The sequence below is a fragment of the Anas acuta genome, chromosome 10 (assembly GCF_963932015.1).
Source record: "Anas acuta chromosome 10, bAnaAcu1.1, whole genome shotgun sequence".
NCBI classification, from domain to species: Eukaryota; Metazoa; Chordata; class Aves; order Anseriformes; family Anatidae; genus Anas; species Anas acuta.
The window spans coordinates 14,074,084-14,096,693 of NC_088988.1; the positions used below are offsets into that span (position 1 = coordinate 14,074,084).

The 22,610-nt window shown below is 37.5% G+C and overlaps 1 protein-coding gene across 7 annotated transcripts in view; it reads left to right on the top strand.

The window, feature by feature from the left end:
- ESRP2 (epithelial splicing regulatory protein 2) overlaps positions 1 to 22,225 on the top strand; it is a 44,873-nt gene extending 22,648 nt beyond the window's left edge. For 3 of the 7 annotated variants that reach the window (XM_068693466.1, XM_068693468.1, XM_068693470.1), the window contains 9 exons: positions 1,114 to 1,224; positions 2,493 to 2,625; positions 2,786 to 2,828; positions 3,863 to 4,164; positions 6,068 to 6,289; positions 7,239 to 7,437; positions 8,644 to 8,836; positions 9,849 to 10,026; positions 20,841 to 22,225. In XM_068693466.1, coding sequence (XP_068549567.1) covers positions 1,114 to 1,224; positions 2,493 to 2,625; positions 2,786 to 2,828; positions 3,863 to 4,164; positions 6,068 to 6,289; positions 7,239 to 7,437; positions 8,644 to 8,836; positions 9,849 to 10,026; positions 20,841 to 20,999 — 1,540 coding nt within the window. In that variant the 3' untranslated portion in view covers positions 21,000 to 22,225. Of the gene's footprint in view, positions 1 to 1,113; positions 1,225 to 2,492; positions 2,626 to 2,785; positions 2,829 to 3,862; positions 4,165 to 6,067; positions 6,290 to 7,238; positions 7,438 to 8,643; positions 8,837 to 9,848; positions 10,027 to 11,667; positions 17,252 to 17,853; positions 17,966 to 20,840 lie in introns of those variants that run through there. The other 4 variants (XM_068693472.1, XM_068693469.1, XM_068693467.1 and 1 more) reach the window with 4 other exon arrangements.
- Positions 22,226 to 22,610: the final 385 nt, after the last annotated feature.

Below are 22,610 nucleotides of genomic sequence, written 5' to 3' on the forward strand. Positions count from 1 at the left end.
TTAAAAGTCACTGCAAGTAAAACGCTCTTTGCTCACTAGCTTCTGTTTTGAATGGCAGTGAGGCTGACTTATCTTACCCAATGGTGAAGAAATATTTGTGAACTTTCCCTAAGTCAACAGGGGTAATGGCTGGCACACCCTATATGGAGCTGAACTACATTACATGGTGCTTTTGAAGAGTTGTCTAATATGCTGTATTGCAGACTGTCTTACAAGGCTGTGGTTGAAGCAAATTATTTTTTTTAATTGTTTTGAGATCCTGCTTAAGGGATCTTTTTGTATTACACAAGTGGATCCCTTATGCTTCTGTGAAAGTCTTGATGTTAATTATTTGCTGTCTAGACAAAGTGTAGTTGGACATCTTTTTAAACAGATTCCTAGGTTTCTGCTTTGTGCAAGTGACAAAATGGAAGCTGTTGATTAGCAGACATGTTCCTTACCCAACTGCAGGTGTTTTGTCTTTTCAGTGTGCTCATTAAAATGGGCATGTCTCTACCCTATCTTGATCTGTATTACAATTTAGGAGACACTTTGATTTTATACAGATTTCTTGCTGAGAACTTGGTTTTTAGATAGATGGGAACTATTCCTCACATGAAGTAGATTTCTCATATTTAACAGAGAGAAGCTCAGTTTTTCCATGTTTTTTTTCTTTTTTTTTTTTTTTTTTCTTCTAATCTAAATTGACTTTGGATTTTGGGAGACAAGAAACAGAATAGTTCTTTATTTTCAAATACATTTCAGGAACTGGAGAATTACACATCTGAAGCATAAGTAATGTATATTCATATTTAAGGCTTCCTTGTAATCATCTACATTAGATTAGATTAAATTTGGAAGTTCCTTATTTCTTCACTTTGAAACAACCTTCTTATTTTTCTTAAGGAACTGCTATGTGATGATAATACACTGCATCTTAGGTATTGTGTATATAAAGGAATTACCCTAGTTATCTTTCTTTTCTTTACTGAAATGAGTAGCAGAATTAGAAGAGTCTCAACTACAAATATGCTCTGTTTTTTCAAGTTAAATGACTTGTAAATTGAAACTTGGAAAGATAATGGAAAACCTAGATTAAAGCTTAATTTTGCTTCTTTTTTTCTTTCTGTGCAGTAGTAAATCTGAAACAGTGGACAATGAGACAGTAATACGTGCCAGAGGTTTGCCATGGCAGTCTTCAGACCAAGATATTGCCCGATTTTTCAAAGGACTGAATATTGCTAAGTAAGAGAATAAGAATTTGTCTTGCCTTTATCGCTTGGTGTTTAACATCAAATGTGTTTAATATTTAGTGTGTGCATTCTCTCTCACACACATGCATGCACAGAAGTGCTTTCTTATATCTTTCCCACCTCCAGCACCTTCCCACCTCATGTTCATGATAACTGAGTAGGTTTACCAGCTTAACTGTGCAAGAAAGAATTGAATTGAGAACAAAGGTTCTCAGGCTCTTAGCTGTGCAGTTCACAGTTCCTGGGTAAACTAAGGCTGGAGATGTGATGGCCTTAGCTTATTTAAAAAATAAAATAGTTAGAACCAATCAGTCAGATAGTAACATGTTGAAAGATGATTCAAGCTTTGAGACTGTATTTGTCCCATGTTACTTTTAGGAAGATGTGCATGCAAAATACCTTACTATTTAGATAATGCTCTATCATACATACAATGACAACTGTACAAAAAGACCTCTTATTATGCACCCCCCCCCCCAAATTCAGTCCTGCCAGTTCTGGAAAAAGATGTTCCTGTGTTTCTATTGTATGTTATTTCTAGCTTGCTAACATTGCATTTTAGGATGATATCAGCTCTTTTGATCCTTAGAACCTCAGATAAAAATTGATTTCTCTGTGAAATTTCTGTGTCAGAGAGGGTAGAAGATAATTTTTTTTTTGATTTACAAATGAGTACACTAAGGCTTGGAGGGGTTTCAGAAGCCTGTTGTAAGTTTTCTTTTTTTTAATATGAATATTTTCTAGAATAATCTTGTTGCCTACTTGCAAGACTTAAAAGCCAAATAAATGTTTTTTGAAGTGTGTGAAAAAGAAAGGAGATATGATTTGAAAACCAGGATACATTCATTTATTGCTAGTAACTACAGAGAGAAACTCCTACTGCGTCAGTCAAGGAAGAGTCCAAGGCATAACAGAAGCTTTAGTTTTGTGCTAACATATCAGTATTCTAGTATAACTCCTAAGCAGGCCAGATTCAGAAACTTCCAAGTGTTCTTCAGAAGAAATTTTCATATGATTGTTTTGTGTGGGTGTGTACATGTGAAGTGATTCTAATGTAACGTACCTGCCAATATATATTCCAGGTATTCAATGCAGAGTAAATATGATTGATTTGTTCCTGTAGGTGTATGAGGAAATTCAAACCTGAATCTGAGATGATAGGAAGGGGTTACAGAAATACACCTGCATGGACATTGAGAAAGTGACAAACAGCATGAGATCCAACATCTCACTTTTTATTTTATTGGCTTTACATTCCAGAGGTGGTGTGGCCCTTTGTCTGAATGCTCAAGGAAGAAGAAATGGTGAAGCATTAGTTCGGTTTGTCAATTCTGAACAGAGAGATTTGGCACTGGAAAGACATAAGCATCACATGGGTAGCAGATACATTGAGGTAAAAAGTAATGACTTGAAGCAAATCTTTGGAGAGCAAAGAGTATGGTTTTGAATGAGAACTATGCATGCTCCTGTATTGCTCTAAATAACAAAAATACGCTCATACGTGAAATAGTTGAATACTGTAATTTTCATGTATGGATTTTGTTTTCTTTAAGGTTTACAAAGCAACTGGGGAAGAATTCTTAAAAATTGCAGGAGGTAAGTGATGCTGGAGTTCAGTATAATTATTCAAGTTCATAGGCACGTTCTAGTTCTGATACCTCTCTGTTGTGGTTTAACCCAGCTGGCAGCTAAACACCACACAGCCATTCACTCACGCTCCCCCCTCCCTCTCTGGGATAGGGGAGAAAAGGGAAAGTGAAGCCTTTGAGTTGAGATAAAGTCAGTTTATTAAGACAGAAAAATAATAACAACAATAATAATAATAACAATGATGATAATAGTACTGCTACTAATAATGCATACAAACAAGTGATGCACAATGCAATTGCTCACCACCTGCTGACCGATGCCCAGCCTATCCCTGAGCAGTCCAGCCCCCCGACCCCAGCTAGCCACCCCTATAGATAGTTCAGCAGCATGACATATGGTATGGAATACCCCTTTGGCCAGTTTGGGTCAGCTGTCCTGGGTCTGTCCCCTCCCAGCTCCTGCTGCACCCCCAGCCTGCCCACTGGCAGGACAGAGTGAGAAGCTGAAATGTCCTTGGCTTGGTGTAAGCACTGCTCTGCAACAATTAAAACATCAGCATGTTATCAACACTCTTCTCATCCTAAGCCAAAACATAGCACCCTACCAACTACTAGGAAGAAAATTAACTCTGTCCTAACTGAAACCAGGACACTCTCTTGGCTGAGGACACAACTAATGAAGTAGCTTTTCCTGTTTTGCTTTCTAAGAATCCTTGACCCTGTGAAGTTTTGGTTTCATGTGGTTGCATTTGAGCTGTGATGTTTGTAGGCTGGGCTTGGTGTTTGGGAGGAAGGGGAACCTTTGCGGCAGAAGTGTCTATGTACCTCACTAATCTCTTCTTTGTTACAATTTCATTAAAATGTGTAAGACTTTAAGGGTAAGGGGGGTCTCACTTCAAAATAAATTACTGTGAGTTCATATTGTCTCAGGTCTTGTGTGTGTTTGTTGCTAGCTACTTACCCCCTGTGTTGCTCCTTAATGCTTTTCTGTTCCTCTGTCATATGGAATTGGCTGACTGTATGTTAATACCTTCCTACCAGGTACCTCCAATGAAGTTGCCCAGTTTTTATCTAAAGAGAATCAAGTTATCATCCGGATGAGAGGCCTTCCATTCACTGCTACTCAGGAGGATGTGTTGGGGTTCCTGGGGCCAGAGTGCCCGGTCACAGGAGGGAAAGAGGGACTTCTCTTTGTCAAGTACCCAGATGGCAGGCCCACAGGAGATGCATTTGTATTGTTTTCCTGTGAAGAATATGCACAGAATGCACTTAAAAAGCACAAAGAAATCCTTGGAAAACGTTACATTGAACTCTTCCGGAGCACAGCAGCAGAAGTCCAGCAGGTTGTAACTATTGGCTGTGAAACTCAAAACAGTTAAATATTTATTTAAATGATCACATGCACATATTGTAGACAATCATGTAAGTTGTCTATATTAAAGATGTCAAGCTCTAGATAGGGCAACATGTGCTTACTGCTTGGCATGGAAAAGGGTACAGCATTGTTTTGTGTGTGTGTGTTTTTTTTTTTTTTGCATTTACTGCCACTTTTTTTTTTTTAACATTCCCCAGATCATGAAGTAAAAACCATTGGATAATTTTCTTCCACTTAAAGATTGACTGAAATCTCAAAAATAATTCTAAAAATGTACTAGATTAATAGTATTTCAGTAATACTGATTTGTAGTCTGCAGTAATGTCTTTAAAATCTGTTTCCTATGCACAGAATTTAACATGAAATTCAAATCTGGCTACATCAAAAGAGCTTTTCCTACAGTTCTTTTGTTGGACACTAAGAATTACTAGGATGTATCTGATATTTGGTGAAGGGAAGTGAGATATCTCTCTTCCTAAGATAATGTATTTCATTTTTTTTCTCCTTTTCTTGACCAGTTCTTAATCATGATCATCTTCTTAAACTGGTAAACCACCATTTCGTTTTGGCACCCGCAACTTGAACCCTTATAAAACATCACATACTAAATTTTTCTTCGTGACATAATATTTCTATACTGATAATGCCAAAATTGTGGGAACCATTATGAGATTTCATCTGGCCTTTGCATAAACATTGGCTATAAAGCTTGCATACAGTTACTGTTTGTTACTATCTGAAATGAGAAGCTTTTTCCATAAAAGTGATGGGGCATGGGAATAAATATCCACACACGCAGACCTGCCATTTACCTATAGTACTGTTGCATGGAGAATACAACAGTCAAGAATCTGATAATGAATATTATGAAGACTAAGCAAAATGCCATGGTGAAACTTATTTTCTCAATTCTGCTTTGCTGAAAAAATGAGGCAAAGTCCTCAAAGGAACAAAGCCACTGTGTTCACAGTGACCGGATCTTTGTTCTTGTTTCTGTTAGGGAGACCTGGGTAAAACCCATGCTCTTTCAATATGTCATTACTTCTTCCTCTAGGTCAGTTTTCTAAGGTGACACCCTAGTTTTTTACTGCTTGAGCAAGAGATGATTCTTAGGGAATTAAAGGCAACTTGTTTGTGTAAAGACAGCTTTCATCTATTTAAATTAACACAAAGTGATTGCAATATTCTATACGCAATGAGGGGAGATTTCTGGCCTGAAATGTGCTACAAGAATAGATTCTTGAAAAAAAGCTTCTATCAAGACAAACTCAATAGGCTTGATCGTTATTGACAATACTAAAGCTTTATTATCTTTGCATTGGTGCTTCTTTCAGTGGAAAGTGTTTATTTCTGATAATCACTGCTAAATATGTCTTTCAGCAATAAACCCCAACAGCAAGTTATGTTCCCTCTGTCACAAGGGGATGAGTCAAGAGAAAATAAAATGTTGAGACCAAGGTCTCCTGTAGCTTTTCTTTTTTTCTTTTTTTTTTTTTTTTTCCAGAAGCCCTGTACTTCAGCATGGTTGTTTTGATTAATTAAGGTGTTTGTTTATTGACCTATCAGGTCTATGAATTAGTCTTTTTACTTATTATTTATTTCAGATCTCAGTTCTTTTAAACTAGATGTTTTTAATTTACTGTAATTTAAGTATGAAGTGTAAGTGACAAGACTGGTGTATTAGTGTGAACATTGTTTTCAGATGTTCCTTTCTGGGAAGCTGTCCACAGTAATTTGGTTCAAGAAGGCATTTTCTCTGGTATTGGAAATGGATTTATTTAAACATATGAAATACTATTGTGAGAACTGATTTGTGCTCAACCAGATGATGTGTAAATCTCTATCAGTGTCTTTTTTTTTATTCCCTACAGGTACTCAATCGATACATGTCAACACCTCTTATTCCCACCCTCCCAACTCCCATCATTCCTGTCATACCCCCACCATACACAATTGCCACGGGTAGCATACGTGACTGTGTCCGGCTCAGAGGCCTTCCTTACACTGCTGGCATTGATGACATCCTGGAATTTATGGGAGATGCCACAGCTGATATCAAGCCCCATGGGGTTCACATGGTCCTTAATCAACAGGTAACAGCATTTTGCACAGGAGAGCTGACTTTCCAGTTACTGAACCAAATTAGAAGTCATGGTATCTTATTTGCTATGCTTTAGGTCTTCCATAACCTTGACAAAATACTATCTTCTGCTTGACTTTTTCCTTTCTTCCCCAGCACTTCTCCCTACCTTCCCCCATACATGCTTGCTTTTCTTTCTATAACATCCGTATGCCTAAAATGGGAGGAGGTTGAAGCTTGTGGCATGTTTTCTTTGACTAATAGCTTTGTCCTTGAGGCTGCCTTAAATATTCCCTTGTGTTTCAGTCAAATTCTAGAAATACACAAGATGGAAATGGCTCAAGTAAGATGGCATATCTGCCTTGTTCACAGTTTGTGCTCAATCACAGCTGTGTTCTATAAGCCCATTTGTGGAAAAATCATTTTTTTTCTAACTTCATTAGAGACTTATCAGAGTTTAAAGGAATCTGATAATTAAAGTTATGTTTTGGATATATTTTAATGATGTAACCATGAGGATTTCTTTTGTTCTTGTCATCTTGTGTAAAAAATATACTATTGGTCACAGAAACATTGAGGTATTATCCTTAAAGGAAACAAATGAGGGAGATCTACTACATGTACCTCTCTACCCTCTGAAGATGCTTAAAATTCAAATGGAGAAGACCACGATTGGCCTGATGTAACCTGAATATGTTAGCTAGCTCTGCTTTGGTTTGGATAAGAGGCCTTCAAATTCTGTTTCCATACCAAATTATTCTACGTTTCCTTCTGGAAAAAGGAAGTAGTATTAAGTTAAGGGTGTTGGCTACACAAGTCTTGCCTTTGCTTCTAAAAATAATTGTTGACATGAGGAAGAACACTAATTTGCTTCTCTAAGAACAAAATCTTAATACTTTCTATGTTTCTTTTGCTCTTGTTGTTCTAAAAGCACTTTGATTTAAGATTTTTCTTTTTCATAGGGACGACCATCAGGTGATGCTTTTATCCAAATGAAATCTGCTGACAAAGCCTTTATGGTGGCTCAAAAATGTCACAAAAAAATGATGAAGGACCGTTATGTGGAAGTATTCCAGTGTTCGGGAGAGGAGATGAACTTTGTTTTAATGGGTGGCACTTTAAATCGTAGTGGCTTATCCCCACCGCCATGTAAGTTACCATGTAAGTCTGCAATTCTTCTGCTCTCTGCTGCTAAAGGCTGATATGTGGTAGGTGCTGAAGCTTTGTGGCCTTTCACCTTTTGACTTGGGTTTTGCCATGATCAATAATCATTCATCTGTATACATGCTGAGATTGGAATTGTTCCCTTTGGGCAATAATGGGACTGATTGGAGCCATTTTTATTGTATTTTCGGTGGTGAATAGAGGGCAGCAAGGCCTTGCCAGTGAAATTGTTGCACACTTTGCTTTTTATGGGTGTACTGTTCTTCTGAGCTCTGCAGTAGACTCGCCTGTAGTGAAACCTACTTGGAATTAGAGGCATTTTTTAAAAGGGGGAGAAATTTTATATTCTAGCTGCCAATGAGTGCTCCTGCTATCTTGCCTTAGAGCATTGAGAAGGTACTCTTTGGGCTTATTTTTGAAGGAAAGCACCCACTGGGATGATATGTTAGTTGGAAGGATATTTAGTTTTTCTATTTTTCTTTTTATTAAATTGTAGTGAACTTTATTGTGGAACTATAATGGAACTTCACTGTACCATTCTAATTAGTCTCACTACCAAATCACAAAGCAGATAACGATGTGTATTTGCAAAATGGTAAAAAGCAGCCAAATGTACTATTTAAAAACAATTTGACTGCACACTAAGCTTCGTGTTCTTATGCAAGTCAGGTATTTGTGTCAGAATGCCTCAGACTAGTGATTTAGTGTTTTTTTTCCCTGTTGTGTTTCTTAAAAACTTTTGCCGTATCCTAAAAATACTTTTTGAAGCTGCAGTAGGCTTACATATGAAAACTTGTGGTCAGCAGTTGTAGATGCCCACATGTAGCTAATGTTATGGTTCTTTTGTCCCACAGAGTACAACTTCTGTTAGAAAGAAAAAAGGGGTGTGTTGGTGTGCACGCCTGCTTTCTCTATGCATATGGCTTTATGCTTTCTTTAAATAACTCTGAAGTTACCTGCTTTCCATATACATATGGACACGGCTGCTCAGCTTGAGGAGTTGTGATCTCTTAGGAATTGCTCATTTCAAATGCACCAGTTGTCATTCAGGGTAATGCACAGGGGTATCCTGGAGAGGGGTTAGAGAGCAGTCAGTCACATTAGGATGAACAGTTCCTTTCCTACTGCAGAGATCTCCATTCTAATTGTTTTTTTTTTGTTTTGTTTTGTTGTTGTTGTTCTTGTGTCCTCATTTGTTTTTAGGTCTTTCTCCACCAGCTTATGCTGCTTTCCAAACAGCAGCTGTGATCCCAGCAGAAGCAGCGCTCTACCAGCCACAAGCCCTCTTGCCAGCCGCCAGGACTCCCCAGGCATCAGCTGCTGCTCCTCCAACTGTTACCTACTACCCAGCTCAGGCAGCTCAGCTTTATATGAATTACACAGCTTACTATCCCAGGTACCCTCTAGACTTAACTGCTTCTCTTGCCATTTTATCTCAGTGGAGTAAGCAACTGTGCATTTGGTCTGAAATTTGTACTTAAGGTGTAGACAGTCTTAGGAATTTGTTGACATTAATAAGCGGGGAAAGTAACCCTTTTGACTACTTTTCTGTGGCCTTATAATGAAGTTCAGCTTTTCTATAGGATTTGGTTGCATCTCGTGATAATGTTGGTGTATTGTTTAACAGCATTTTTGGCATTGGGGTGATATCAAGGCAATTCTATTTCTTGACCAAATGAGAAACTGTGTAAATACATGCCTCTGTCCTCCTCTTGGTTTGATCTTGTACTTACAGTACCGTTTCTATACTAATACTACGCTTAGTACCTCTGGTAAGTCTGCTAGATATCTTGTATCAGTGAGACCAAAGAACTTCTTAACATGTATAAGCAAAGCAGGTATCTCTACCTTTTCCCTTCCCATTGATATTATCAACATGGCTTACTGAAGTCTGGTGCTTGAGTCTGTGGGGGAAGAGTTTGTTCATTGACATTTCCTAGGCTTGTGACACTAACCTGACTACATAGTAAATTGCTAGACAGGTCTTGACTGGAGATATTACGTCTTTTGTGGCCTAAAAGCACCATATTTGGGCTCTTGGCTGCTTTTCTTACTATGATTTCCTCCTGTCTGTATGGTTTTATTAATGATCTTAGAACAAGTCATTTGTAGCTTCTGGTTTTCTCCTCCACAGTGAAGTAACAAGTACCACTCTTAACCTCTTCGACTGCAAATGCTAGCTATTTTCCTCTACATCTCTTCCCCAAAAATTGTCAAACGCTGAAGAAAAATAAGGGAAGTCAGCAGAGCAGTCCATATCAAGGCTGTTTCCTCATGTTTTGTTTTTTTTTGTGCGCGCATGCCTTTTTCGTCTTATTCTCAATTTTTTCAGTTTCATCTTTGTGTGTTCCAGCTACTAAAATCAGTTACTGGTTTTCATAACAATTTTGCCCCTGTTTCTCTTTCAGTCCTCCAGTATCCCCTACCACAGTGGGGTATATCGCAGCTCCTCCAGGAGCTGTAGCTGCTGCTGCCACTGCCACCCACACTCCAATTCTGCCCCAGCCTGGAGCATTAGTCCGTATGCAGGGCTTGCCATATAACACAGGAATGAAGGAGATTCTCAGTTTCTTCCAGGGATACCAGGTTAGTATGCAGTCTCTCTCCCTGATGTTTTATTTGAATTTATTTGATCAGCAGAGATCAAACTGAACAAGCCTATGCTCTTGGAAATTGATGAACATATTCACAGCACACTGTAGTTTAGAATTAACATTTGCCTTCATACTTATAATAAGCATGTCCAAATTTGAAAGCAGTGATCTAATGCGTGGATATAAGACGTGTTAAAGACTGCTGAGAACAAAGTTCTAGTACAGTAGGCTGCAGTGCAACTCACCACACCTACGTTACAAAAGGAGAGAGACACTGGTGTCAGACACTCTTGCATGGACTATTTATTTTGGTTACAGGAAGGAACATTTTGCATTATGCTGTAACCTAAAGAAAAAAATGTATTCTCCAATCCATGGGATACTGATAGCAAGTATGTTAAGTGCTTATAGATAACTTTGGTCAGTATCTACTGATTTGATACTCTATCAGTAGGCAAACACATAGAAACTTATCTTCTAGAGGAACATTTAAAGAAAGAAAAGCACCATATTTGAATTCAGCAGCACATATTTGAATTCATGGATGGGTCTTTCCATGTCTTCTTCCTTTCATCTCAGAAGATACTGTATCTATATCCATGTTTTGCCATCACATATTTGCTAAAAGGAAAGATAATTGAGTATGGTGTGTTCTGGTGAGTATTTAACCTCTTTGGATAACAGCATTTACATGAATACCAAATCTGTCCTAGTACTACTCAGAAGCCTTTATTTAGAATTTCTTGGTGGGTCTCAAACCACTCTTCAAGTGAAAAGAAGGCAATTTTTGCATGAGTTTGTTCTTCAAACTTATATAAGTTGGTTAACAGTGGTATTGCTGAAGGCTGAGATGCAGATTTTTTTTCTTTTTTTTTTTTTTCATGCAAAGAAGCAATTTTTTTCCCCCCAAACGTTGCAGCAGTAATGATCCATTTCTTAACCATTTACAGTTTACCTTTTTCTAACTGACTGCTTTTTGGTGGATGGATGTATGGATGGTGGTTGTATTAAAACCTTAAGTGTGGGGATAGCTTACTTCCTAAACTGAAATTCAGCTATAAGTGTAAGTGTGCTGTTGAAAAATTACATGAGTCTGTCTATGCATGGAGCAGGTCAGTGACTTCCAACATCTAGTAGCCCTGGCATCCACTAGATCTTCAATTTAGCGAAGCGGGACTCCGGGTCTGGTGTTAAATTAGAGCTTTTCCTTATTTTCTGAATTTAAAGAGTAGTTTCTAGCCTTTGTGTTAAGCGGTTAAATGTTTCAAATGAATGGAAATTTTACCACAGTGTGAAAGCTATTCATATTCTTCTGCTGCAGCCTCTTGACATCATTAGTTACTGTGATTAAATTGGTCACCTCTTTGATTTCTTCAGAAGATGTTGTCCAAATGAGATCGGGTTCAATATCTTATAAAGGAGCCAAGGAATTATTTTGAATTGTTCTTGGAATCCCGCATGTGGTAATACTGGTTTTATACTCCCTCATTCCTTTAGGGGAAAACAGAGGTGGTGACTTACTGTACTGGGACAATATTATGTCTCTGGAGGAATAACTAATCTTTTTTTTTTTCTTTTTTCCCCCCTTCCCTCTCTCCTCACATTATTTTTTCATTTTCTGCTGCTGCCCAAGGATGCATTGCACGATGCTTCTGGTCATTTATAAAGTGAGCCCTTAATAATCGTCAGTGGTTTTGGGCATGGTTTTAATCTCTGCATAACTAATTGATGTTGGTATTCAATGGGCTTGGGAAATAGATCGGAAAATCTGAGATTAAAGGGTGATTTTTTTTGTCTTTGTATGTCCTTGTCTGAAAGGAGCAAGTTTTAAGTTTCAGTTCCTGCTTTATGCTCTTCTGTGTTCTTCCTTCAGTCTTCATGGGCTCCATATATTGCATGTATTCACATGTTGTTATTTAAGTGAAAACACTTTTCATACCAGACCTGCCTGTTAAGAGAGAGAGTTTGCTTATTATGGGCTTCAACAAGCTGGTCTCAATATTAGTACATGCTTCTAATCTTAAATTATTTAAGAATCTGCAGATCAGCACTTTATCACTTATTTTAATTTTCATTTATTTTATCAGCAGTAGGCTCTTGTTTAGTGATCCAGGAGCTTGTTTTCTTCTTGAAGTTATGCATTCTTATTTTTATTGTTAAAAATCACTTCCAGTTTGTATGTGTGTAATGTATCTAGCATTAAACAACCTTGAAAAATCTGTGAAATTTTAATAGTTAATCTTGGAGATGGGTATTTTCCCCATCACCTTTCATAATGTTGTAGCGCACTGTAACATTCAAAATTGCTAATAATACTTTCTCATTTAGTAATTTTTCCATGTTTAAACTGCTTTTTAGTTATATTGTAATGTAACTGGGTCAATTATTTGACTGATTGCGTAGCTAAAGGATACTCCGGGGTGGAGTGGGGGACAAAAAAAACACACAACCACACAACCCTTAAAATCGAAATAGGACATAACAGTAGCTGTTGCCCTGACAAGTCCTAAAACACCAGCTTCTCAGCAGGTTTGCTGGTCTTTGGGCATTAATTTGAAATAAGGGATTTATGGATGTTTACCAGAAACTTCCTTTATTGTTCAAAGGCTTTAATTGTGTAGACACTATTTTAAAGTTGAGAAAAAAATAATTTGTCTTTCAGATCCTATTGGGAAAAGCTTGAGGAAAATGTGGGGCAGAATAGTAATAACATGCAAAGGACTCATCAGTGTTGGTTTTGGCCATCACTCTGCACATCAGTAAGTGCAGCGAGAAAAATTGAGCACCTAAGGAAGGAACTAAGTGTTGGGTGATGGTTTTATGTGAAGTCATTTGTCAGAACAAAGCTGATCACCATATGGACATTATTTAAAGCCTTCTGAATTTGCTGAAGAAAAGGCTAGGCTGGAAACGTAAGGACTCCTTTGTGAAAGTATTTTTGTGTAGAACAGGCTTAAAATCAATATTTAAACCTGTAGTAGACCTAAGTGCCTTTTATGTTTGGCTAAAAAAAAATAAAATATTTGCAGTATATTAATCCTCCAAATCTTTGGAGACCCCAAATTCAAAGCTTGCTGGGGTGGGGAGCTGTGCTTAAAACAGGAATAAGGAGGTGTAGGGGAACAGGTAGATCACTAAGTTCCAAGAGCATTAACCTTTCTCCCTTGTATTAGAATAGCAGGCTTCTTTGGTATGGACTTGTTTAAGGATTAGTTTTTTTTTTTCTCCCCCTATGAAATGCATGCTTGAACAAAGAGGTGTTCTCTTTCCAGTGGGTTCCTTTTGAAATCTGATGCTTCACAGTCTGAGAGGGATACCCCATTGTCTGTGTGCCAATTCTTAGTGTAGAACCTTCTGCCTAGGGAAGGGAAAAGAAAGAGGATGTGATAAAATAATAGTAAGTGGGAATTCTTTAAGTCAGCTGACAACACAGATGTGTTATGGTCACTCCCATGCAGCTGGAATATAGAGTGTTACTTGTTTTACTTTGTTCCTAAAAGTCTTCCATCTGGAAATACTGTCTGTATGGAGAAAGCATCTGTCAGAACGGGACTAGTAAATTAGCAGTTATAGTTCTTCTGCCTGGTATTTCTTGCTATTTCTGCCAACTTTTTTGCCAAAGGTTGCAAACACCTAGCCATCAGATTGGATTCTTTATGTTCCAGACTTACTGTATCTAGATTTATTTTTTCTAGATTTTTTTTCCAAAGCCTTGGAAAAATGGCTGTACTAAAAAAGTGTATGCAAGGAGAAAGTGTAGTATTCTATTTCTTTGTTAGCCAATGTATCCTTGGTTCTTATCTGAAAAAGCTTTGCACTACAGAAAGCATAGCAGATAGTCTTTCTGGTATTTCTGTATTGGTTGGTCATCTACTCTAGTAAAAGAGGAGTTAGTGTTTTTTAATATACATCTGTCATTTAGTATAATTTTAGTCTGTTGAAATACATACTATTTAATATTAAAATAATGGTGTTATTTAATATACATGAGTTGAAAACTCTCTGCCATTTCAAATGTTAACACCTAGAAGGGTAGATATAGAATCAGAGAATGGCTTGGGTTGGAAGGGACCTTAAGGATCATCTATTTCCAACCCTCCTGCCATGGCAAGGGATGCCACCTACTAGATCGGATTGCCCAGGACCCCATCCAACCTGGTCTTGAACACCTCCAGGGATAGGGCATTTACAACTTCTCTGGGCAACTTGTTCTAGTGCCTTACCACCCTCCGAGTGAAGACTTTAATATTTGACATTTGTAAAGTAAATCACTGGCTCTATGAAGAAGCGCCATGTCCTTCAGGAAAAAATATTTTGCTTTAGCTGTGACACTGTATGTCTGTCAATAATGGTCTTGTCACTGTATGTCTTAAGCTATGAAAATCCCTACGGCCACAGGGGAGCTGACAAGGGAAAAATGTAGGAAATGGGGAAACAGTCTTTGCTATTCAGCAGTATCTCTCCTAGTCTGCTGCATTTTTTTTGGTTGTTATGTATGCATATTCCTTCTGGCATCTTGCTGTAGAATTAATTATTGACCCCAGGACCTTATTTGCTAACTGCTTACAAAGGTTCTGTTCTGTTTCTTTCTCCTAGGTTAGTTTCCTACACCTGGCTTCCCTATGTAGCTTTCATCTTTCTTTATCTTAGCTCACATCTCTAAAAACCACTGAAAGGGGTCAGTATAGCACCAGGCACATTCTGGTAACTCAGTGTTGATGTCCTTAGCATCTGAAGTTGACCTTTGTAATGGAGCATTTTATTTAACAGTGGTATTCTGTGTATTCTTCCTTACTAGACTAAGCAAAAAAAAAAAAAAAAGAAAAAAAAGGGGGGGGGGAAGGAAAGAAAATTTTCTTCAGTTTGTCTCAATTTGTTTCTGCATTCTCCTTAAGTAATTCTAGGAAATAGGTCACTCCTGTTCATCTTCTGTGAACATATGAGAATATCCAGTTTAATAGGGTATGATGAAGAAAACTTTGGTAGACATGTATTTCATAGATAAAAGTAATGGCTTAAAAACTTAGTTTTGCTACTGTATCATTCCAGTAGACCACTAGATTTAACACTGCATTTGACATAGAATCACAGAACAGTTTGAGTTGAAAGGGACCTTAAAGCCCATCCAGCTCCAACCCCCTGCCATGGGCAGGGACACCTCCCACCAGCCCAGGCTGCTCCAAGCCCCATCCAGCCTGGCCCTGAACACCACCATCCATAGCTTCTCTGGGCAGCCTGTGCCAGTGCCTCACCACCCTCAGAGTAAAGAATGTTTGAGTAAAAGCTTCTGAATCACAGAATCTTTCAGGCTCAAAAGGACCTCTTTGGACCATCTAGTCCAGCCCTCCAAGAGCTGTGAACTCAGAAGGAGGGGAGGTGAGAAAGCAGCAGGTCTGAGGAAAGAGGCTGTGTTTCAGCTCAGAGAAGCAAGGAAGATGGGAATAAGGTGATGATGAGGGTAGTGGAGGTAGGAACAGGGAGGTCTGCTTTTAATTTTATTTGAATTTAAGTTAACGGGGGAACTATTGCAGTGGATGGTAGCTTCTTACCAGTTACTTGTCTGTTAAGGGTGGAACTTTGAAGTACAGTATGAAGCTGTGTGTTGTCTCAGGGCTCAGCAACATTTATACCAGAAACAGCCAAAATCTAGCTCGGTGAACTTGTAACTGGTCATATAGGGAGTTAAATCACTAGGTGGCGTTTTTCATATCTAAATGGAAACAGAATTGAGCCCACCACCAGAACAGTATCTCCGTTCTGAGCAATGGGATTGTAGAATCACCCTTGACTTTACACTGTTTACCCTGGGTCATTTAATTTTGTTTTGTTTCTATGGATTTATAAAAAGCAGACAGAACTGGAAGTATTCATGTTGGTGTATTTCCTCAGGCAAGGTAGGGTAGTTCCTATTTCATTCACAGGGAATAAGAATTCCCCCACTTTTATTTCCTATCTTGGTCTACAGTACTACTCTTTGTAATCCGTAAGTCTGAAGACTTTACTATCCTGCAACTTCTGTTTTAATTACATTTTGTCTCTTACTTTTTTTTTTTTTCTTGTGATTGGAACTGACTTCTAGTTTTTATTATTATTCCTTTTTCTGTTTCTTTTTTAGGCCTAGGCCTAAGGTCCGACAACTTTGACATTTCTGTGCAGGGTAATTTTCCCACTTTCATGTTTTCCTCATTGCTTATGTGTTTGAACACTCTCCCTTACTAGAGACTATAGACCTTTACATACTGTACATCTATTGATAATCTAAAGTATGTACTATCTTGAGACATTCCTTCCAAAGAGTAAACTTACATTTTGTAGACTTGTTTCAAGGGCAGGTCTGGGAACTGATAAATCTAATATTTGCACGGTCTGGTTGCCCTGGCAGAGGTTATCTAGAAAATACTTCTTATATTTGTCTTTTACTTAATGGCATGGGTCTAGATGTGAAGGTGGCTAGAATCCAGTAGTAAAAATTCTGGGAGGTTCTTTTCTTTAATGTTCTCTGGGCTCTTGGTTGCTCTCTGTGGAAGGTGTGTACTGTGATGGTGGTTTTGTTGTGGCTTTTCTTTTTTTTTATCTCCTTTTCAACTTCACTTTGGATGGATACAATGTGTCCTGTACACCCAAATATGATATAATTTTTCCCCAAGCTGGCAGGAGACTTCTTTGTACTATAGGAATATCAAAGAAGCCAGCATAGTATGTGTACATTGTATGCTTCTGGCAATCCTCTAAAATGTTAATGCAAAACAGCCATTTTAGGGAGATGGGAGAACTGAAAGGATATTCTAGAGCTTGAGTCATACTAGACTTTTTGTCTTCTGGATTACAGGAACTGTTGCAGTAGCATGTGTTTGTAGCATGTGTGAATATGCTCAGTCCCCTTCTGGGATATGTCATTTTGGAGCGATAAGATATAGATAAAAAACAGTGTGTTGTATTCCTCACGATCTATTTTCTGAGTATAGATTTCATATTTGTAATAGGCCCTCCAATAGTATACATGATTACTGTTCAGATGCAGGATCTCAAATTTTTGTTAGATCTAACCCACAAGTGAGGAGGGTTTTGTCTTGTTTCATTGGTGCAACTGTACTGTACAGTCACTGTTTTTATTTGAAATATTCTACCACAAACCTGTCATGATGCAGTTATACTGTATAGTTTATTCCTTTTTCTATTCAGTATGGAAATAAGCTATATTAGTATAAATGCTTTTATATTTCAAGTGCATTCATGCTGGGACATTGTTTTTCTTTATAGACTTTACAGTATAGTTGTAATGCAAGTATTGTATGCAGCTGAAACGCATATCACTCTATGCTAGAGAAGATGCAGTTTATTTCCATGACTGCAAAAAAAAAAAAAAAAAATCTCAATGAGATCTGTATACTTCTTCTAATCCTCCACTTCAGTGTGCATGCTGGAAGATGGTCAGCTGTCCCAATGAGTCATTACTGGAAGCAAGATCATGCAAACTTAAGAGTTTTGTTAGCTGATACTTAAGAGTCATAAGTACAACAAAAAAAAAGGAATACTTCATGGTCTAAACTGTTTCCATCCTTAAATAGGAGCTGCTCAAATACACAGTTCAGAATATTCCCCACGTGCCTTTACTGTAAATCTATTCCTACAACCAATTCATTTGATGTATTTTTTTTTTCATCTTGCTTAAAAATGGTGTCTGTCAAACTCACTGTCTCCTGCCAGTTGTTGTAGCTGATGCTCTTAATTTTGGTTGCAAATGATGGTCTGTGTGGCTTGCTGTACCAGAACTGTTCCTTCTCTTGTTGATTTATCATATATCACACTTGTACTGTAGTATGCACCCGATGACTACAATGGCCTTATTCAGCTGAGCGATCAAGCAAGGAGTGTGTTACAAGCACCGAAAGAGTGGGTCTGTTTGTAACTCTTTGTAACTTCCGAAGAAGGTAAGATGCAACTGGCAGAAACTGGACCTCCAGTGGTGAATGGGAAGGGAAAGAAGGGCTTGTTGATGCAGAGCTTTCTTGGTGTTTTTTTTTTTTTTTTTTTTTCCCTTCTTAGCTTGCATTGGGATCTTTGCTTTAATCTTTCTGCTTTTGTCCTATTAAAAAATCAACTAACCTAAGCAAATAGGTCAAGTGTGATCTGTAGTTGTTGGGATAGTGGTGGTGGAGGTAGTGTGCCTGGTTTTGCTCAGATGGTGTGCTAGACTTCCAGAAGAGCTGATTAGTGCTTATTTTCATGTGAAGCTTTCAGTTCAGTATTTTTCTTTTAACATGTCAGTGGAAGATACGTTTTTCTTGCTACAGCTACAAAATGTGTGCACAAAACAAACAACAGACTTCTGGCTTTCTTTTCTATACTGTATAGCTGTGTAGAGGTTATTTTTTTCTGTTTCTTGATCTCACTAGTAAAAAGTGAACTACATACTTTCTTTTTTAGGAGAGGCTTCTTTAGTATAGTGGCTTTCTAATACAACAAACTAAAATTGCTGATAGCACTACCATATACTTCTTAAAGGCATATCATTGTGACCTAGGTGGAGTTCATCACTTCCAGATGCTATTGTATTCCATTCAAAATGCTACTGATTAAGTACTGTGTTTTTTTTTTTTTACCATTTTTTTGTACTGAAACTTTTTTCAAAAAATAAAAAAATAAAAAGATAACCAAATAATACATGTTAACAGCAGTATCTTCATAGATAGCATAGACAACTTGCACAAAATCAACATCCACTCAGTTGTTTTCAAATTAGTTGGGTTCTCATGCCACTATTAGATCTACTAAGGAGAATATAGAGTAGAGGCTGCATGGCCTGGTGGTGCACAGAATAATACCTGGCAATATTCTGAGCATTTTTACATTTATGTGGCGTTGGACAATCTGTTTGTCTCTCTTGTTTTACTCAGATTATCTGGAAATCCAGTTCAGCTACAGGGTTCTACAATGTATTAGTTGGAAACAGGCTTTGGCTAGAAAGTAATTCATGGAGTAGCTCAACTCTGTGCAGTCCAAAGTAGCATTATAGATACCACTCTTCTACTAGCAAACTATTCAGGAAAAAAAAAGGATTTGTACAGATTTGAATCTATTTTTTTAATATAGGTACATAAAGAAATCACGTTTCTCTCAATGTAAATCAGAATATAAAGCTGTTACATAGGTATTAAAGAACATGAAGGTTTTTTTGTTTAATGCCTATGTTGCTTCTGGAATATGTGGTCTTCTCTGTTAGCTTTCTATACAACTCTGATTTACTAAAATAAAATTAATTTCTGGGTCCTGGCACTAGCGTTATACTAATGCTGCTTTTTAAACTAGTTTTTAAAGCGGTCATATGTGCTCAACAGGCTGATTGTGCTTCGTGTGTGTTTTCAACTTTGAACTTCAATATTGAACTTAATTCATGACTGATATTATAAAGATTAACATTAAAGAGCTATTTTAGAGCAGGCTGTCTTTTTGCTCAGATTGTGGCCCAAACTGAACTGCGTACAACTTTCTCTTTGAGCACAGCGTTTTTCTGAAATAAACTAAATTTATTTCTAAACCTGAACTGGGCTTCAGACATGATGTATTTATTTGTCTATGAATTTCTTTCTGCATGCTTGATTAACTTTAATTCTGTGTGAAGCCAGTGCTAAATGTCTCTATACATTCTTCTAGTTTCTAAAGTGTACTGATGCTTATATCTTAAGAATACCTCTACTGCATGCTAAGTGTTTGGGTGGTTGAAGCTCTGGCATGTATTGCTTTATTTTTGTATGTTTGAATGCAAAGCTGATCAGAAACTACTACTGATAATAACTAAGTCTAGTATTGTGGTATACTAGGCATGCACAAATTCTATTTTAAAAATCTTAAATATTTTAGAACTTCATAAACTCATGAGGACATATGTCACATGAACTTAACTCGAATCAGGCTGCTACTCATAAAATAGTTGGTTTTCCAGCAAAGATTTTGTTTTGTCTGGTACTAATCTTGTATGCTGAGCTTTTTTGATCCTCCAACCTTTTGATTTTGGAATTACACGCAGATTCATTTCTATCCAACGTACAAATGGCACTTCTAAGCTTAGCCTGGAAGGACTTCCAGTATGTTGTAAGAAATGGCTGGGGTACCATAGGGAATACAGACACATCTGCTTTAAACTCAGTATTTTGAAACTGTCTTTTAAGAATTTAGGAGGGCAAATGCTCTCCACAGTAAATCAAATCCAATGACTAAATAATCTAATTTTCTATCTTGTTTTTCTTATCATCCTTGAAATTATAATAAACATTTCTTTGATTCAGTAAGACCTGGTGTAGTGCTTCGACTTTCACTGAGCAATCTTTCTTGCTCTGTATATCTGTGTTTTAAGTTCAGATAATCCTCCCAACACAGAACTCTAATACATCTCTATCCATTTTTTTTTTTTTTAAACTTTGCATGCGAGTATCTGCATGCGTTCATAGCCTTTGTCACTTGCTGGTAGTCCCCATAGTACAAGAATTATTCACTGAATGCCTGGTCTTTCTTGCTCAATTTACCCTTTATTAACAACTAAGTTCTTTCTGGTCAACCTCTAAACTCAGTTACTTGTCTAGCAAAATCTCTGCATGGAATTGTCTACATCATTTTGTTCCAGCAGAATAAGAGCTGCTGATTCTGTTGATCTTTGGTCCATCTTCTTTACTGTTCTTGCATCCGGAATCTCTTTCCACAAACACAGGAGCGGAGTGAACCTGGTGCACAGCATTTAAAAACTGCATTTCCAGGTGTCATCTTCGGCCTTAATAGTTTATTTCCTTTTGTCTTCTTGTACCTTTGCAGCTCCACACAGATTCCATCCTCGTGCTTTACAACTTCAGTGGCCAGCCCAGCGGAGAGGCACTGGTGACTTTTCCAAGCCTGGATCTAGCTAAGAAAGCAGTGGCTGAGAAAAATGGACAGCTTCTGGGAGGCCACTGTGTAGAACTGTACCTGGTCTAACCAAACACTCTCTGGGGGATGGGAAAGAATGTCGCACTGAACACCGTGCCCTTTACAAAATAAGGAGTCTTCCCTTGCCACCCACGCAGCAGCAAATGTGCCTTTTCAGCATGATATGTTGGAATGTAGAGTGGTACATGTCCTGTATTTAATTAGAAAAATGGCATAATGTATGCCAAAGATAAAGTGAAAAGAAAAATTATGCAGTTAATTTACTTAATCTCTAATGTACTTGTTTGAAAATAGGCAACCCCCCTCTTGGCATCTAGTTAATTCTGAAGACAATCTAATAGCACTTCAGCTATCACAGCCATGGGAGAAACCTATTGCCTGTTTAGTAGCATTTGAAGTGGAAAGCGAAGCTCAAGTCATTCAGATTCTTCTTTGTTTAGTTTTTAGGAGTTTACACTTGGCAAAGTGTCTGGTTTTTGTAGAGTTTAAAAGTCTTTAGATAGGGCTTTTGGAATGTGTAGCATTCCCAATTCAAAGCATAGATCCAATTGTTTTTTGTTGTTGTTGTTCTGGACTGGAAAATACCAGGATACTGGACCCCAAATGCAATTGTGCTTTCTCATGTTTTCATTATGTTTTGCAAAAGCCATATTTGTCTTTCCTACCAGTGTACTGCTGCCAATGTGTACAGCAAAAAAATAAAAACAAAGGCAAAACCAGCAAAATGCTCTCTTCCCAACCATAACTCCCTGACCCCAACACAAATTTTTAATCTCTACAGGACAAAAATGGCACATAAACCGGAGTACTAATAAGTTATATTTTTTTATTTAAGCATAATAGCTTTCAGATACTGTATTAAAGATTTTGCTCTAGTTTATGTGCATGCAATTTGTTTACATCTTTAAACTACTTTATTTGTATATTATGAAACAACAAGATATGTTGAAATCTAAATCCTCTAGTGCATGCTTCTTTCTTTTTCCCTGTGTGTATATACATAAGCTAGAAGTACTTTTACGTCATGTAGCATGTGTTTAAAAAAAGACATCTGCTGTAGAAGCACTAAATGACTTTGTTTTTACTGTGCCTTACTTCAAAACTATTCCAAGTGCAATACCAGCAGAGCAAAATGTAATGAATCCTGTTGTGACATGTTCATGGATGTCTGGATTGATCTTTTTTGTTAGTGTACAATTTGAGTTGTACTTAAAAGAACTGAATGATGTATGCTTCTTTATATTACAACAAATAAAAGAGATGCTTACGATGTGTATTGGCTTTTGAGAGCAACTTATACTTTGTTTTAATGCAATTTCATGGGCAATCACTTTCTGCTAAGTAAGTTTTACCTATTTTTTTCTTCCCCATAGACTTAGATGGGCACATATGTCTTGTGAGATGGTATGGTTTTTCTTTTTTTTTGTATGTTCTGGCAAGCCTGAAATGTACATGATAAATATTTCCCTTGCAGTGGAACACTTCTCAGGCAGAGCAATGCAACTGTTATATGCTTAGCGCTCTCATTCTGGTGCCAGAGAAAAATGAGTATTGAACTTGAAATTGTGTTCACTTCAAAATTTCATTGACTAAATGGGTCATTCTCTCTTCTCTGCAGAACCCGAAATGCTACATTTCTGTCATGGCAGAGCCAGATAA